The sequence below is a fragment of the Stenella coeruleoalba genome, assembly GCF_951394435.1.
Source record: "Stenella coeruleoalba genome assembly, chromosome: 2".
Taxonomy (NCBI): Eukaryota; Metazoa; Chordata; class Mammalia; order Artiodactyla; family Delphinidae; genus Stenella; species Stenella coeruleoalba.
The window spans coordinates 45,259,031-45,276,769 of NC_137147.1; the positions used below are offsets into that span (position 1 = coordinate 45,259,031).

Here is a 17,739-nt window from a genome sequence, read left to right on the forward strand (position 1 = left end):
ATAAAGCTCCCAATCTCTACTTTGCTCCATCTTCCCATGTGGCTGAACTTGGCACAAAAGTAGGTGGCCCCAGAGATGTGAGGACACCCAAGACAGTTTTTGAGGAGCCCCAACTAGGTCCAGAGCTCATATGGGCTTCCACACTGTCTCATAATCTTTCTGTCTTCATCAAAGCCTACACCTACCAAAGAGACTAGCTGGTCAGAGGCAGGCAGGATCTGAGCAGAGAAGCCAAAATGAGGGGAAGAGCAGATTGACCTAAAGACCAGAAGCAGGAGGACCAGCCAGCCGTACGTCCACTGTCAGCCGGTGGGTCTGGGGATGTTGGCACCCGCATACGAGTCCTTTGGTGTTGCCTGAGATGGTCAGATCTCATGAATTGTCGGCCGCACTGGTCACATTTACGTCGTCGGTATTTGCTGTGTATCCGAGTATGTCTTCTAAGTTCGTTGGAACGGAAGAAGGGCCAAGTGCAGTCTTCTCACATGCATTTATAGGGCCTTTCACCTGTGTGTTTGCGTTGGTGACTCACGAGGTGGGAGTGCTCAGTATAAGCTTTTTCACAGTTCTCATAGTCGCAGCGGTAAGGCCTTGAAACTGGGGGTGTTCTCCTGGGAGCCCTTTCTTGGGCCCCGGAGTACTGCTCTGCTCTCTGTGGAGCAGGTAAGGGCTGCTTAGGTAGGAAGGGGTCTTCCTGGGAGACTGGCTGTCTCACAAGAGAGCCCTGGGATTCCAAAGCCAGCAATAATGGGGATCCAGCTGGGGGCATCGCAAAGTTGTGCGGTTTCTAGGAGGCAACATCTGATCCAAAGAAGGGAGCATTGCCGGGGCCTCAGTGGAAGGCATGGTTGGATCCAATAATGTTTTAGGTGTTAAAGGGCCTCTGTTAAGAAGTTACTGTTGGGAGGCCAGAATAAGGCATTGTTCACATTCTGATGTGGGACATCATTGGGATTCCACTGGCAGGTGAGAACTGGCGGCCCATTGGGGGGCATCCTTAGATTCCCACCAAAGGTCGGGGCCACCCCTGGAATACTGGGCTCTCCTAAAGGCATCACCTGGGGCCCCTTGAATATCATCATTCCTGGCTGGGCAGGAGACATTTCCTGAGTGTAAATCATCTGGGAAGGAGTGAAAGTCACTTGAGGGCAGTAGCTCACACCGTAGTCAGGCAGCGACGTACTGAAGTGTGGCCCCATTTCACTGGCATTCTGCCTGGGTGCCTCAGCAGAGACCAAGGGGATCCTCTCCAGCTCTGTGCACTGAGGAGCATGTTGAATGCCTGATGGGCCATGATTCCAAGAGGTGTGCACTCCACTGCTTCTGGAAGATGAAGACACGTCCAAGATGGACATTGACTTCTCAGTATCCTGAGTGGGAATGCTGTGGGCAGGTCTCTGAACTGGTGCAGAGCCACATGCCACTGGCTTAGGCCCTTGGCTCCCTGCTCCATCTTAACCTGGGATCAGTTGCACATCGAGACTCCACCATTTACCATTTTATTTTTGTGTTTTATTTGCTTTTGTATGTGCCCAGAGAGGACACATACCGAATGAAGAAAAGCACTCAGAAAACAATTTGGGAGTTGACAGATAGCCATTTGAATAATCGCCTTTGGATAATTGAGCTCTTCCATTCATCCATTTATTCATTCAACATTTATCAAAGCTTCTATTTGTTAGAGACTACTTTGTGCTAGAGACACAATGGTAAGCAAAGTAGACCTGGTCCCTGTTGTTACAGAGATTACATTCATTTTTCTTACATTGTTACAAATGTATAAGGAATTTTATGCCAAGGAGAAACTGTAGGAAGCATAAATTTACCTTTCATTTTACAGAATAGGAGGTTAACAGTCCTTGTTATTGAGGTTTATGTATGTAAAATGAGGAAACATATTGGCTAATACCTTGATTTTATTAGAAAACAGATAAAGTAGCATTCCAAAAAAATTAATAAGCCTAAAACGGGGTGACTTTTTAACGAGTGTGTTTCCTTCACAGTTGTATTGTAACTTGTGGAAGTGATGGTGATGTGAGGATTTGGGAAGACTTGGATGATGATGATCCTAAGTCCATTAATGTTGGAGAAAAAGCATATTCATGTGCTTTGAAGGTATTAAAACAATTACAGCAACTGATATGAAGTGTTACTGCCATGTGATGTTTTATACATGGATGAAAAATACTTTTATAGAAGTTTTGAATATAGATAAACGTTTTCATTTCTCTTATGAAATAATAATATTTAAAAATGTGTAATAATGCCATAATTTGCCCAAAACTTTTACAGGTAAAATCTGAATGGTTTATTAAAGGTGATTAATGGATAGTAATGATGAGCCAATTAAAATATATGCAGGAAATTATACTTTATCTTTTAAGAGATTTAAATGTATCTTTTTTTTTCTTTGAAGGAAAACTCAGTGCAGTTTCAAATTTTTAGCTCACTAATTCAGATAATGAGGAATTGTACTGGAAGAAAGGACTGTTTCATTAACTTTTTCAAGATATATACTTATTTCACATTTCTAATGTTTTATGTAAAGTAAATATAAGAATGAGATGTACTTGGAGAATGGAGATATGTTTTCAGAAGGACTTTGCAAACTAACTATCTAACCTTTTTATTTGTGATGAATTTTAAGTTGAGTGTATTGTATTTGGATAGGAAAAAAAAATCTTTCTACATAATTCATATTTTTTTCAAACCCAGACTCATTAAGGTAGATGAGATGGTCTTTAGATACTTTAGATGCTTTTTAAAAAATGGTCATATATAATGGAAAATGCATTCCTAGGAGAAAAAATATAAATGACTAATGTACATTAAATATGAGCTAAATCTCACTAATAAGTAAAGAAATGCAAATTAAACAATTGGATTTTTTTTCCTGTAAGATTGACAAGGATGAAAAATATTCCTGATTCCAGTAATAGTGAGGGCTTGGAGAAGTATTTATAAAGGAAAAACAACTGTTTTCCTGTGTTTCTCCTTTACTCTCACACTACCATGCTCACAACACTTCTGACACCAGATATATGGGTTTTTCCCCATATCAATAAGTTCTTTGCAATACTGGGTGTCCTACAATTCAGTTCAATTTTGACATTAACTGGAGTTAGCTCAGACCTCACAGGTTAAGGTCTCAGTCCCACAAGACTATCCCCCACTTCAGACACCAGTCGCGAGTATTAGGTCCCCAGATGACCTACAACTTCTGTTCAGCTTGGCTGCAAATGGGGATTTCCATGACCCCCTCCTTGGATAAGATCATTTGCTAGAACAGCTCACAGAAATCAGGGAAATAAGTTTACCAGTTTATTACATAATAAAGGATACAGATGAACAGCCAGATGAAGAGAACATGGGGTGAGGTCTGGAGAATGGAAATGTGGAGTTGGGGTGCACCACCAACCTGGAAGCTCCTTGAACCCCATGTTATTGGGATTTTTATGGAGGCTCATCACATGGGCATGACTGATTATTAACTTCATTTCCAGCCCCTCTCCCCTTCCTGGATGATAGGGGTGTGGGACTGAAAGTTCCAAGCTTCTGATCATGACTTGATCTTTCTGGTGACCAGCCACCATCCTGAAGCTATCCAGGAGCCCACCAAGACGCACCTCATTAGAACAAAAGACATTCCTATCACCCAGAAAGTTCCAAGGGATTTGGGAGCTTTGTGTCAGGAATCAGTCAAAGACCAAAGTTTGGAACAAAAGATGCTCCTGGTGCTCTTATCACTTAGGACAGTTCAAGGGTTTTAGGAACTCTGTGCCAGGAACTGAGGGTAGAGACCAATATATATTTTCTGTTTCACAGTATTTTCACACAACAGTTGCTGGAAGTATAACTGATGAACTTTTTTTGGAATAAATGGATAATGGTGTATCACAGTTAGAATGCACACAGTCATTTCTGGCTATTTACCCTAAGGAAGTACACACATTCATTTCTGTGGACAAGAATATTAGTAAAACCATTGTTTATAATAGCAAAAGAAACAATTGAAGTGTCCCTGAATAGAGAATACATTTTATAAATTTTGGTAGTCATATAATGTAATACTATGCAGCCACTAAAAAAATGCGAGAGTGCTGTATACCTTCATTTGGAAAGATGTTTACAATTAATTGAAAAAATGAAAAATAGAGTTTCATAACAGTCTGTTATAGAATAGTCTTATGTTTGTTAAAATAAAGGATTTAAGTACACAAATATTTGTAATTTGTATATCTATAGAATAAAGTTAAAAAGACTTAACCCCAACAAGTTAATGGAAATTGCTTCACAAGAGTAGGAAAACTCACTGTCTGCTCAGGACAGTTTCGTGGTTTTTTTCCTACAATAAGTATGTACTGCTTTTGTATATGAAAAAGACTTTAAAGAAGAAAAAAATGAAAGTGGACTTATGGTAGTTTCCTAGGGCTACGGTAACAGGTACCTGGGCTTAGGATTTAGACATGTCTTTTAGGGGCCACTATTCAACTGACTACAAGGCTCATATTCAGTGCTAAAATGTTTGGCTTTAGGAATGGAGTTTATAATTCTTCAATGAAATGATGTTACCAAATAGCCATGCAAAGTTGACAATTTCATTTAAAGCATAATTGCTTATAAATACGTAAATACATACTTTATGGATTCAGTGCTATAGGGAAGTACAATTAGGTGCTTTATTTGAGGACAAAGCAGAAAAAAAATCACCCTCCAAAATAGTGAAACTGGGATATATCAACATATTTGTAGGTAGTAATAGTTAACACTTGCATAGTATTTTACGTTGTCTTTAACAAAGGTAAGGAGAGGTATGTGGAATGATCTCCATTTTATTCTTGGGAAAATCAAAGCTCAGAGGAAAGTCAGATGACATAGTTAGGAACACAGTGGGCCCAAGTCATCCTGTGCTGGGTTCCATTCCTCCCTATCCACCAGGGAGAAGAATAGTCTGACCAGATCCGGACCACAGCTCTGATCCTTTGCATGGTTTCTTTTTTTAAAATTTTTACTAGTTGACACCGTATACTGGTAGTGATTTGGTTTCCCAGTAGATTTGTTTGAAAATGACTTCAAAGCAAGGCCTTTATTCAGATCTCCCAGGTGAGTTAGTGCTGTTATATACTTTAACATTTTCACATGAATAGAGGGCTAGTTAAAGTTTTGTTAAAGAATTACCAGGATTATTTACTAGAGCTAACTGAGGATGTTTAGTCAGTATTCTACTAAGAAATCTGTCTGTGAAGTAAAGCACAGCCAAGGTTGCAAAATTTCTGTACATGCACACAAGTAAATAGTTGGTGTTTCTGCAGTTTTGCCAAAGAACACTTAGCAGTATCAGTGTTGTGTTGAGTTGGTTATAGCATATTGTTGATTCTCTTCTGGTTTTCACATTTAAATTATTGTTAGCTTAACTTCAACATTATGAATTTAGTTTATTATGGATTTAATTATATACAGTAGTTGCAATGTAGGCATAAACAGTATTTTTCACCAGTTTTCCAGTAATCGAACTTGAAGGTGTTTATCACAGTTCAAATTTGAATCATCTGAACTGTTATTTGAACAAATGTACACATTTCCCCAAATGTTGCTATATAGTAACATGTCATTGTATTACCAGGTTCTTTTCCCATTAGAATGGGAGCAGATGCTGTAGATAAGCTAAGGGTCCTAAGTGCGCAAATATGGCTGAGACCTATTGCTATAGGGTAAAGTATGTTCATTAACAAACTTGAGTAGTTTGTTTCTTTTGGTAGTTATTTAACAGAAATTAATAAATTGACCATATGATATATCGAATTGTGTATGAGGTTGGTAGACTATGATTTAGTGCATCAGGACTTAATTCCTCCTGGGTAAGTAATAAAATTAAGGTGGTAGGGCAGATCCCTGACCTTTTATGATTCTTAGCTAAAAGCTGTGCAAAACAACAGTGTTTGCAGATCATTTTCGGATCCTAAAACTTTCTATTTAGTGTTTTTAAAACACTAAATAAACACTGCGCTTCCACTGCAGGGGGCACAGGTTCGATCCCTGGTTGGGGAACTAAGATTCCGCACGCCCTGCAGTGCGGCCAAAAAAAAAAAAAAAAACAGGAGCCGTGGATTTATGGATTCGCATTTAGACTTTACCCTACTCTGAAAACACATCTAATGATTGTTTTCTGGAAACACAGGGCAATACTAATTGTGTCCATTGTGCTCTTCCCTCATTGAGATTAGCTATGTTTTCTTGTTCTGAGTCTCCTTCTTATGACATTTGGGAATCCACAAAAACACTATTTAAATATTTTTCTTGCCAGAAGTACAAGAGAAATCAGAGGCTAAAAGTTTGGCTGATGAAGAGGGAATTAAATTTTCTAAAGGCAGCAAGTAAATTTTTCTTGCTAATAGCCATTTCAGAAAAATTATATATTGATTATTTTTCTCTTGACATGAACTACATTTATAAGTTTTTTTTTTTGTTTTTTACCGGATTTTTAACTATGGAGAGACTCCCAATTAATTAACTAATTTTTGCCAATGTTTCTTTCATTTTTCTTTTAGAATGGGAAATTGGTCACTGCAGTATCTAACAATACTGTTCAAGTGCACACGTTTCCTGAAGGAGTTCCAGATGGTATATTGACTCGCTTCACCACAAATGCAAACCATGTGATCTTTAATGGGGATGGTGCAAAAATTGCTGCTGGATCTAGGTAAGGCTCTTTGATATCAGAAAATGAAATAATATTAGAACAAAATGGCCTCATTCATTGGATTCAGGGTAACATTTTCAGGACTCTGTACCGTCTTTGTTGTTGTTATTTAATTATTATATTCAAGTCTTCTTTCTGGTAAAGGTTTTTGATGACAAACTTGCGCTTCTTTGTGAATTGAGGTATATTGCTTTGCCGACAGCCTGCTCAGTAAATGCTGGAAAAGACTGGGGAAAGATGATAGTTGGATACAAAATTTTAAAAATTATTTCTGGTACAACCTAGACTGTACAATCAGGATTTTTGTTGTTTTTCTTGTTGCTTATTTGTCATAGGAAAAAAATGTAATTGATGAATTGCTGAGTTGGAGTAAAAGGCATAATGCTTTTAAAAATGGTTGTGGCTGTAATTAGATTAGCAAATAATAGAAGCTTAAGATCTAACTAAGGAAGCCACTTTCTAAAAGTATTTATATTTTAACATGAGAAATCTTGAGTTATGTTTTTAGCATCTTTATAGACCAAAACTAAAAGGTAATATGGGTGCCAAATTTCACATGTTGCTATAAAGAAATTATGGCATTTACTCATTACTTTGAAATATTTGGGTCATAGCTTTTGAGAGTCTTTTGTATTGACATTTATTGATGTACGTTACACTTGTTCTTAGTGATTTTCTAGTCAAAGTTGTGGATGTGGCGGATTGCAGCCAACAGAAAACATTTCGAGGACATGATGCCCCTGTTTTAAGTCTTTCCTTTGACCCTAAGGACATCTTTCTGGTAATCATTTTTTTCCCTCTCTTTTTGCATTTTTTGCGAATATGTTTAAAACTGTGAAAGAATTAGCAGAAAGTTTCACACAATTGTTAAAAGCCTCTTTAATTTATCAGTTGAACCAGTCTCCATATAGTATTATGGCTGTAACTATAGAGAAATCTATTGTTTTATTCTGCAGGCATCAGCTAGTTGTGATGGATCTGTAAAGGTGTGGCAAATTTCAGATCAGGTAAGCTCATCAATTTGAATTTAAAGCTTTTTGCCTACTTCCATCATATATTGGACGTTACATAATGTATTATTGGACCAAATTAATAATTCTTCATAGTTTGTTTCTTTTGAGTAGCATTAAATACTGGTTTTGTGATCAACTTCCCCAACAATCTAAGCAAAAGTAAATATGTTGACGACTAATTGATTCTGTATCTAATCATAAAGGGAAATTCAATCATTATATATTTATAAGCTAACTACCATATGTTGGTCCCCAGATGTTGGGGATACGAAAGTAAGGCATGGGCCACACTTGATTTGGAGAGTCACATAACTTACTCTGACCCAGCCTGGTAATAGCTTTAAAGGAGGTATGGAGAAAATGCTTTCTGGATTGGCAGAGGGAACAATGAATTCTTCCTGAGGCAATCAGAGAAGGCTTGGCATTTCTAGGAATGATGTAGCTGATGAGGAAAACATCCCTCACAGATATGCTTCAGCTCATAGCCACAGTTTCTTCCCTCACTTTTGAACTATTTAAAAGGATTGACTTTGACACCTTAACATTTCGTAGTAGATCTCTCAAGTTTATTTTCATAGTTACTTTAAGATTTTAATGTATTGGGGTTTTTTTTGTTTGTGTATGTTTATTCGGTGAGTATACTGTTTGCTTATTCTACATAGGAAATACTCCTATTTGAGTTAATTATTTAAGACTTGTGCTCTTTATAACTGTGAAAAACATAAAGTAACTTAGGTAAATCAAATATTATAATTAGGTTAAAGTGAATTAAGTTGCTTTTTTCCGAGCTATCTATCAGTTTGAAGAAACCACTTATTAAATGTACTCAGTGCTGCATATCTTTTTTGGAAGAATTTTCATAAGGGGAAATAAATTTTCTTTTTTTTCTTTTGGCATTTTATTTTTCATTTTTATTTATTTAAAAAGATTATTTTTCAGTCACAAGACTTACATTTTCTTTTTTTTCCTAAATCAGACATGTGCTATCAGTTGGCCACTGCTGCAAAAATGCAATGATGTGATAAATGCAAAATCAATCTGCAGACTTGCTTGGCAGCCAAAAAGTGGGAAGGTGAGTGACTCTTATTTTGTTTTTTGTTTTGTTTTGTTTTTAAAATATTTATTTATTTACTTCTTTGGTTGTGCTGGGTCTTAGTTGCAGCACACAGGCTCCTTAGTTGTGGCATGCGAACTCTTCAGTTGTGGCATGCATGTGGGATCTAGTTCCCTGACCAGGGATGGAACCTGGGCCCCCTGCATTGGCAGCACAGAGGCTTAACCACTGCACCACCGGGGAAGTTCCTTATTTTGTTTTAATTATATGTTCCAGTCCTTGTTATCTTTGAATGAAAGAATAGTTTTTTTAATTGTAACTATTTCATTTAGATTATAAATTTTAGAGCTCCAAGCAAATTAATTATTGAAATGCTGTAAGAAACATTTCAACTTTTTAAAGGTTCTTTTTTGAAGAGTACATTTGGCAGGAATGAATTGATTTTAACTTTTTCTTTACATTCATGTTTTTTTGGTTTTTTGGGTTTTTTTTTGTGGTATGTGGGCCTCTCACTGTTGTGGCCTCTTCCGTTGCGGAGCACAGGCTCCGGACGCGCAGGCTCAGTGGCCATGGCTCACGGGCCCAGCCGCTCCGCGGCATGTGGGATCTTCCCAGACCGGGGCATGAACCCGTGTCCCCTGCATCGGCAGGCGGACTCTCAACCACCGTGCCGCCAGGGAAGCCCTACATTCATGTTTAATGGGGCAACTTTGGAAACAGTCTTGTTATATCAACTCTTACTACTAGTGTTTAACATTTTGGAGGTACTAGCTGATACAGTTAGACAATAGAAAGATATGAGAGGTTTGAAAGAAGGGAAGGAGAATGCTCATTATTTGCAAATGAAATGCTTATATATGAGGAAATCCCAAGAAAATCAACTGGGGGAAAAATATTACTAATAAGAAAATTCAGTAAGGTAGTTGGAAGCAAAATTAATATACGAAACCTATAGTCCTATATACAAACAGTAGCCATTTAGAAAACATGGTGAGAGAAAATAATGCACTAACTGTGAAATCAAAAAAGATTTTAAAATTTTAAAAAAAGATAAAATAACTAGGAATAAACTTACCAAAAAATGTGAAAGAGCTATGTAAAGAAAATTTAAACATGCTACAAAGAAGAGTAAAAGAAGACTTAAATAGAAAATATGTATCCCATTCTTTTTCGTTATTTATTTATTTATTTATTGAGGTATAGTTGATTTACAATGTTATATTAGTTTCCGGTGTACAGCATAGCAATTCAAAATTTTTATAGATAATATTCCATTTAAAGTTATTATAAAATATTGGCTATATTCCCTGTGCTATATAATATATCCAAAAGGATAAGCTAAAAAGCTTATTTATTTTATACATAATAGTTTGTATCTCTTAATCCCCCACCCCTGTTTTGCCCTACCCCCTCCCCTCTTCCCACTGGTAACCACTAGTTTGTTCTTTATATTTCTGAGTCTCTTTCTGTTTTGTTATATTTATTCATTTTATTTACTTATTTTTATTTTATTTTTTAGATTCCGCGTGTAAGTGATAGCATACAGTATTTGTCTTTCTCTCTCTGACTTATCTCACTAACCATAATACCCTCTAGGTTCATTCAAGTTGTTGCAAATGGCAACATTTAGAAAAACACATAGAAAAATATATCCTATTCTTAGAAATGAATTTTTGTTATAAAGATGTCAGTTCTTCCCTGAATTATCTATAGTTTTGAAGCATTCAATATAAAATATCAGTAAGATGTTTGGGGGGACCAAATAGAACTGATTCTAAAGCCATATGGAAAAGCAAAAGTCTTGAAAAACAAAAGTGGTAAAGTCTAATTCAATCAGATATAACATTATAATGCTATGGGAATTAAAAGTGTGATACTAATTCATGAATAGATATCTATTAAACAGAGAGATAGATCCAGTATATATGGGAATTTAGTGTATTATAAAGGTGGAGAAAAGGAGATTTAATAAATGTACTGGCAAAGGGCATGAATACCAGGAGGTGAGAATTACTGAGAACCATCTTGGAGACTTCCTATCACATGGTGAATCTCATTGTATAGGTATTTGCTGTATCATCTTTTTAACTTCTCTGCATATGTGAAAATTTCCAGAAAAAATTTATAAACTCAACAATATGAAAAGTAAAAAAATAAATATTTCAGTGTCAAAGGACAAATGATAAACTGAGAAAAAGTTTGAAACAATATGACAGAGCTAATTTCCTTAATATTCAAAGAGTTCTTATAAATCAATAAGATCCCAGTAAAAAGATGAACAAGGACATGAGCAGACAGTGTACAGAAAAAGATACACAGATGGCTTTTAACATATGAAAATACATGCAACCTTTCATACTAAAAGAAATACAAATTGAAATATGATTTTCTATTTTTCATTTGTCAGATGGTCAAAGATCAGAAGTTTGATATATACTGTGTGGAAGAGGATGTGGCAGTTTTTATTAGAATGAATGACCAGTAGTACTAGTTCTAGGCATATATTCTATAAACATATTTATTCATATGCACTACAGAGTATGTATAATGAAAATGTTGTATCATTTATAGTAGCAAAAGATTGTAAACATCCTGAATGTTCATTAATAGAGAACTGGTTAAATAAACTGTGGAATTTATTCCTGAAAATGGAATACTCTGCAACTGTTAGAATGAGGTATATCTGTGTGTCTTCACATGGAATAATCAGTCTTTAGATATATTAAAAACATCAAGCTGTAGAGCAGTAGGTATAGATAGTAGATAGAATGCTACTGTTTAATTGTGTGTCTACTTGTGTATAAGTACATATGCATTCTTATATGGTCTATGCTTATGTTTTTTGCCTTTGGGAAGTAGAAATAGGATTTAGTGATTGGAGGGAGACTTTCTTTTCAATGTATGATCTTTTGTGTCATGTAAACTTTTAAGGGTACATTCTGCACTAAAGTGATAGTTGGGAAATCCAGTATGTATTTCTTCTTTGCTTATGAAACAATCTAATTAATTAAAAAAAATTTAAACATAGTTTTACTATTCATAAATAATACATTTTTCTTTCTTTTTTGATAAGCATGGAAAGAATATGTCAGTTTTATTTTCTACTAATCTGTTTTTTGGAAGTATATGTAAGAAGATAAGTTTCCTTTTCCAAAGATATTCAAAGTATTTTGGCTCTGTTTCTCTCCTGCCAGCAAATAAGATGAACTTTTAGATCCAAAGGGCTTATATTCCTTAAGAAATAGTGTTAAAAATATTAGTGACTATAAGTTCTCTGTCTTTCAGTGCAAGCAATAATGATCATCTCCCATTCTTTTTTTTTTTTTTTTTTTTTTTTTGTGGTACGCGGGCCTCTCACTGTTGTAGCCTTTCCCATCGCGGAGCACAGGCTCAGCGGCCAAGGCTCACGGGCCCAGCCGCTCCGTGGCATGTGGGATCTTCCCAGACCGGGGCACGAATCCGTGTCCCCTGCATCGGCAGGCGGACTCAACCACTGCGCCACCAGGGAAGCCCCATCACCCATTCTTTATCAAAATTTTAAGTAGCTTTCTGAGTTTTGTTAGTTGCCAATTAAAATACAAATTTGCTTTTATGTTTTTTAGTCTTATTTAGATGAATTTTCTGCTTTTTTTCTCTTTAAACTTAATTTAGTGTAAACTTTTGTTTAAATCATTTATCTTTCCTAATAGTTACTAGCAGTTCCTGTGGAAAAATCTGTTAAGCTATATAGAAGAGAAACTTGGAGTAATCAATTTGATCTTTCAGATAATTTCATCTCTCAGGTAGGTTTTGTAAGTGATACTTTCAGTAGGCTAATGGGAATAGTTAATGCATACTTGTCTTTAATACAATTACAGCTAAATATTGTTGGAAATGGAGAACAACTCCGGACTGCTGTGCATGTGTCCACCTTTTACCCCTCAGCCTTTCTTCACTTAGTGAATAACTAGTAGATAAGTCTTTGCTAGGTCCTATCTGACCTTTCTCCTTTGTGAAATTTGGTAAGAAAAATCTTTTAATTTATAAGAAGTCAAATTTAACCCTAGCATAGTATTAGAATAGGTAATTCTCACATTATTAGTAATATTTATTGTTAAGTGAGTTTCACTGAGACTTGTGACTATGGACACTGGAGTTTTAGAGCAGGAAAGGTTGTTAGTCTGTGTTTCTTTCTCTCTCTCTCTCCCTCCCCCCGCCCCCTTCTCTCATGTATACCCATTTTGCAGTTAGGAAACAGAGACCCAGTAGGTCAGCAATGGCTTAGTACGATTCACTTCACTTCCTAGTTCTCTTCATCTTGATGGTGACTGCTAAGAGGATAACTTGTGTTGTCTTTCTTTCTAGGATAAAAACATTTTTTAGCTTTTGCTTTTAAAATTGTGCTAGTGTAATTTTCTTGTGATAAAGTAAAAGCTGCTATTACTTTGATTGTTGAATATTATTGAAAAAGAAAGTTAAAAAGTAAGCAAACTTTGTCTTGCTGTTTATGTATCAGATTTAATTAGAAATTGCATACAATAAGGGTTATAAAAATTTGAATTTGGTAATAAAATGAGTTTTTAGTTTTAAATTATATGAAATTATTATTTATTTATTGTTTTTCTTTACTAGACCCTAAATATAGTAACCTGGTCTCCTTGTGGACAATATTTAGCTGCAGGGAGTATTAATGGTTTAATTATAGTTTGGAATGTGGAAACCAAAGATTGCATGGAAAGGTATGATTCAGTAAATCTTTTGTCTCTTTTTTGCTTATTTCTATTAGATGTTTGTTTTTTTATTATTAAACATTTCACATCTGCAATCATTAGATTGTTAAAATGCAGACATATAGCTATGTTTATCAAAACTTTTTCTAACTAAAATTTACCTAAAGAAATGTATAGCTTATATTTTCCTTGACAGTGTTTTAAGAATTCACTTTTTAATTTTTAGGGTGAAACATGAGAAAGGTTATGCAATTTGTGGCCTGTCATGGCATCCTACTTGTGGTCAAATAGCTTATACTGATGCAGAAGGAAATCTGGGAGTCCTGGAGAATGTTTGTGACCCCAGTGGAAAGATGTCAAGCAGTAAGGTAATAAGTAATAGGGTAGAACAGTTTCTTCAAAGTCTTTCTGTGGTCATATGAATATGGGAAATACCACAAACTACATTACTTTCTTTGAAAATTATAATTTATGTTATTAGATGTTCAGTAATGCTCTATCACAAAGAACGTTTAAACTTGTTTAACCTAATGTTTCCCAAATACGTTTTACTAAGGAACTTCTTTCCCTCCATATAATATCCATTAATATTTCATGGCTTTCCAAGGAATACCTTTGTGAAAAACTAATTTTTTAGTATCCTGGTGTTCTGGGTGTTTTTAGTTAAATAAATGTTTTATAGATGAAAATTAGTTAATAACTGTAACTTAGTTTAGCCTAAGTTTTTCTGTCATGAATTCCCTTAACTCTTAGAGCTAACTATATACTTCTTATGCTTAGCTGCACAGCCTGACTGAACTGCTTTAAACAGGCTGCCTTGTTTTATATTTCCTTGTTTTTGTTCATTATTTCCCCTGAGGTGCCACTTAGCTTGCCTGAGTCCTCAAAGATTCAGATCCAGGGACACTGGGTACAATTGAGTGGTGTTGGGTGAAGGAGGAATACTGTACTGAAAAGGATTAAATGAAAATGTATATACTTGAACGTTGAAATTCCCAGCTCACTTTTCATACTTGGCTCCCAGAGTGTTGTCAGCCAGTCTTATGTTTTTCAGGCAGGAGATTGGAAGATCTTTGGGGAATCCATGTAAGAAAAAACCAAAAGAGAGAAATTCTTTATTTTATTTTATTTTTATTGAAGTATAGTGATTCATAATTTTTAAAGGATGTACTCCATTTATAGTTATTATAAAATATTGGCTATATTCCCTGTTGTACATATCTTTGTAGCTTATTTTATACAGTATAGCTTGTGCCTTTTAATCCCCTACCCATATATTGCCCCTCTCCCCGCCCCTCTCCCCGCCCCTCTCCCCACTAGTTTGTTCTCTGTATCTGTGAGTCTGTTTCTTTTCGTTATACTCACTAGTTTGTTATATTTTTTATATTCCACATGTAAGTGATATCATATAGTATTTGTCTTTCTCTGTTTGACTTATTTCTCTTAGCGTAATACCTTAAGCTCCAAGTCCATCCATGTTGTTGCAAATGGCAAAATTTCATTCTTTTTTTATGGCTGAGTAGTAATCCAGTATCTATCTATCTGTCTATCTATATCACATCTTCTTTATCCATTCAGCTGTTGATGGACACTTAGGTTGGTTCTATAACTTGACAACTGTAAATAATGCTGCTATGAACATTGGGGTGCATGTATCTTTTCCAGCTAGTGTATTTGGTTTTTTTCGGATGTACACCTAGGAGTGGAATTGATGGGTCATATGGTAGTTCCATTTTTAGCTTTTTGAGAACCCTCCATACTGTTTTCCACAGTGGCTACACCAATTTACATTCCCACCAACAGTGTAGGAGGGTTCCCTTTTCTCTACATTCTTGCCAATATTTGTTATTTGTGTTCCTTTTGATAATAGCCATTCTGACAGGTGTGAGGTGATATCTCATTGTGGTTTTGATTTGCATTTCCCTGATGATTAGCAATGTTGAGCATCTTTTTGTGTGCCTGTTGGCCATCTGCATTTCCTCTTTGCAAAAATGTCTATTCAGCTTTTCTGCCCCCCCCTTTTTTTTTTTTTTTGCGGTACGCGGGCCTCTCACTGTTGTGGCCTCTCCCGTTGTGGAGCACAGGCTCCGGCTGCGCAGGCTCCGTGCCATGGCGCACGGGCCCAGCTTCTCCGCGGCATGTGGGATCTTCCCGGACCGTGGCACGAACCCGTGTCCCCTGCATCAGCAGGCGGACTCTCAACCACTGCGCCACCAGGGAAGCCCTCTCCCCATTTCTTAATTGAGTTGTTTGTTTTTTTGATGTTGAGTTGTATGAGCTGTTTATGTATTTCAGATATTAACCCCTTATCGGTCATATCATTTGCAAATATTTTCTCCTATTCAGTAAGTTGTCCTTTTGTTTTGTCAAAGGTTTTCTTTGCTATGCAAAAGCTTTTTGGTTTAATTAGGTTTCATTTATTTATTTTTGCTTTTAGTTCCTTTGCTTTAGGGTTCAGCTATGAATAGCATTTACATGGTCATAATAAATCTAAATACTGTAAATTGATCCAAGCAAAATGAGAATATATCTATATTGGGTGGACAGGAGTAGGAGAATGGTGTATATGCATACAAGGGAAGTAGTGGTGGTTGAAAAATGGCACCAAATCCTCATCTTTCTTAAAGAAAGAAGTTAGTAACATCTATTAAATAGGTAATTAAAACTGAAAAATCAAAAAATTTCACTGGAATATGATTTACAAGTGTGGAGGAAGGTATCAAAAGAAACAATTGAGAGCAGAGAAGTAAGTCGGAGGCTGTGCAGAGGATTGTTTTCATTTTTATACTAAATCTTATAACACTGACTAATTTATATGCATGTCTAACGTTGATAAAAAAGAAAATTAAATTGAGAAACAATTTTTAGTTCAACAACAATGTCGTGTTGTATAGCACAGGGAACTATATTCAGTAACCTGTGATAAACCATAATGGGAAAGGATATGAAAAAGAATACATATACATATAACTGAATCAACAGAAATTAATACAACACTGTAAATCAACTGCGCGTCCGGAGCCTGTGCTCCGCAATGGGAGAGGCCACAGCAGTGAGAGGCCTGCGTACTGCAAAAAAAAAAAAAAAAAAAATTAAAAAAATTTTAGTTTAAAGGTCACCTCTTATAAAACCTTAACCCTTCTATCCAGAATTGCCCACTCTCTCCTTTTTGCTTTTACTCCTCATAGTACATGTTTCTGTTACAACACCGCTCACCGTAAGTTAAAACCCTCATTTTTGATAAGAAAGTCCGAAAAAAGTTTGCGCAGGCTCAGCGGCCATGGCTCACGGGCCCAGCCGCCCCGCGGCATGTGGGATCTTCCCAGACCGGGGCACAAATCCGGGTCCCCTGCATCGGCAGGCAGACTCTCAACCACTGCGCCACCAGGGAAGCCCCCTCCCGAAAAAAGTTTTTGACCAACTTGAGTACATAAGCTTTTAGGACTATGGATAAAATAGTTAAATATCTTCTTATAGCATTTATCAATAGTTATTAATTATTCAAATCATTTGTTTAAACATATGAATTTAGAAGTATTTTTTTCTGTTCTCTCATTTCTTTAAATGTCAACTTTCCAGAACACAGTTATATGCACTTCCATCTAAAAGATTTGTGATATAGTCCCTTTTGAATCCATTAATGGTGTTCTCATTAGACTTTTATACCCAACTATAAGTTTCCATTGACTTAACATTGTACAGTTTTTATTCATTCTGTAGGAATAATTGTGATCCTTACAATGTATCTGCTTACTATTCACTTTTTAAAGTGATCTCAAAAATTGTTTACAGTGACATTCAGTACTTGCAATGATATGTTCATGTTCCTAGGAATCAATGATTAATGTTGGATTTATTTGCCACTTTTGTTTTTCTTTTGGTTCTATTTGTTTACTTCTATAAGCATCAAAAAGTACCCCAAAGACAAGCTTTAACTGAGATCATTTAAAGTAAACATCTTACCTAAGCAGTATCTTGTTCAAAATAAAAGTAAATGAGAGAATATCTTATAATGAGAGACTTTGTAAGTACTCATAGGTGACTTCTTTTCTGGAGAATGATTGTGAGGAATAAAATTTTGCTTTATATTTGGGTATACACATGTATTTCTTTACATGTCTGTTTTATACTTCCACCTTATCCGTAGACTATAGGCATTTAAAGTAAGGACTAGGTCTTATATGAATATAATACAATCCTCATAAACATATTTGTTAATTATTTTTACCAAGGCACTTGCTTACTTGGTAGAGTTTATAGGCG

The 17,739-nt window shown here is 35.9% G+C and overlaps 1 protein-coding gene and 1 pseudogene across 3 annotated transcripts in view; one reads left to right on the plus strand and one right to left on the minus strand.

Annotated features, from left to right (window-relative positions):
* Window positions 1-17,739, plus strand: part of WDHD1 (WD repeat and HMG-box DNA binding protein 1) — a 59,529-nt gene that overhangs the window by 3,949 nt on the left and 37,841 nt on the right. For both annotated transcript variants that reach the window (XM_079914757.1, XM_079914758.1), the window contains exons 3-10: window positions 2,004-2,115; window positions 6,549-6,700; window positions 7,370-7,481; window positions 7,657-7,707; window positions 8,690-8,785; window positions 12,457-12,549; window positions 13,379-13,485; window positions 13,703-13,844. In XM_079914757.1, coding sequence (XP_079770883.1) covers window positions 2,004-2,115; window positions 6,549-6,700; window positions 7,370-7,481; window positions 7,657-7,707; window positions 8,690-8,785; window positions 12,457-12,549; window positions 13,379-13,485; window positions 13,703-13,844 — 865 coding nt within the window. The remainder of the gene's footprint in view (window positions 1-2,003; window positions 2,116-6,548; window positions 6,701-7,369; window positions 7,482-7,656; window positions 7,708-8,689; window positions 8,786-12,456; window positions 12,550-13,378; window positions 13,486-13,702; window positions 13,845-17,739) is intronic.
* On the minus strand, window positions 259-1,482 carry LOC307182554 (Krueppel-like factor 17; annotated as a pseudogene). The gene has a single exon. The product of its transcript is annotated as a Krueppel-like factor 17 (transcript).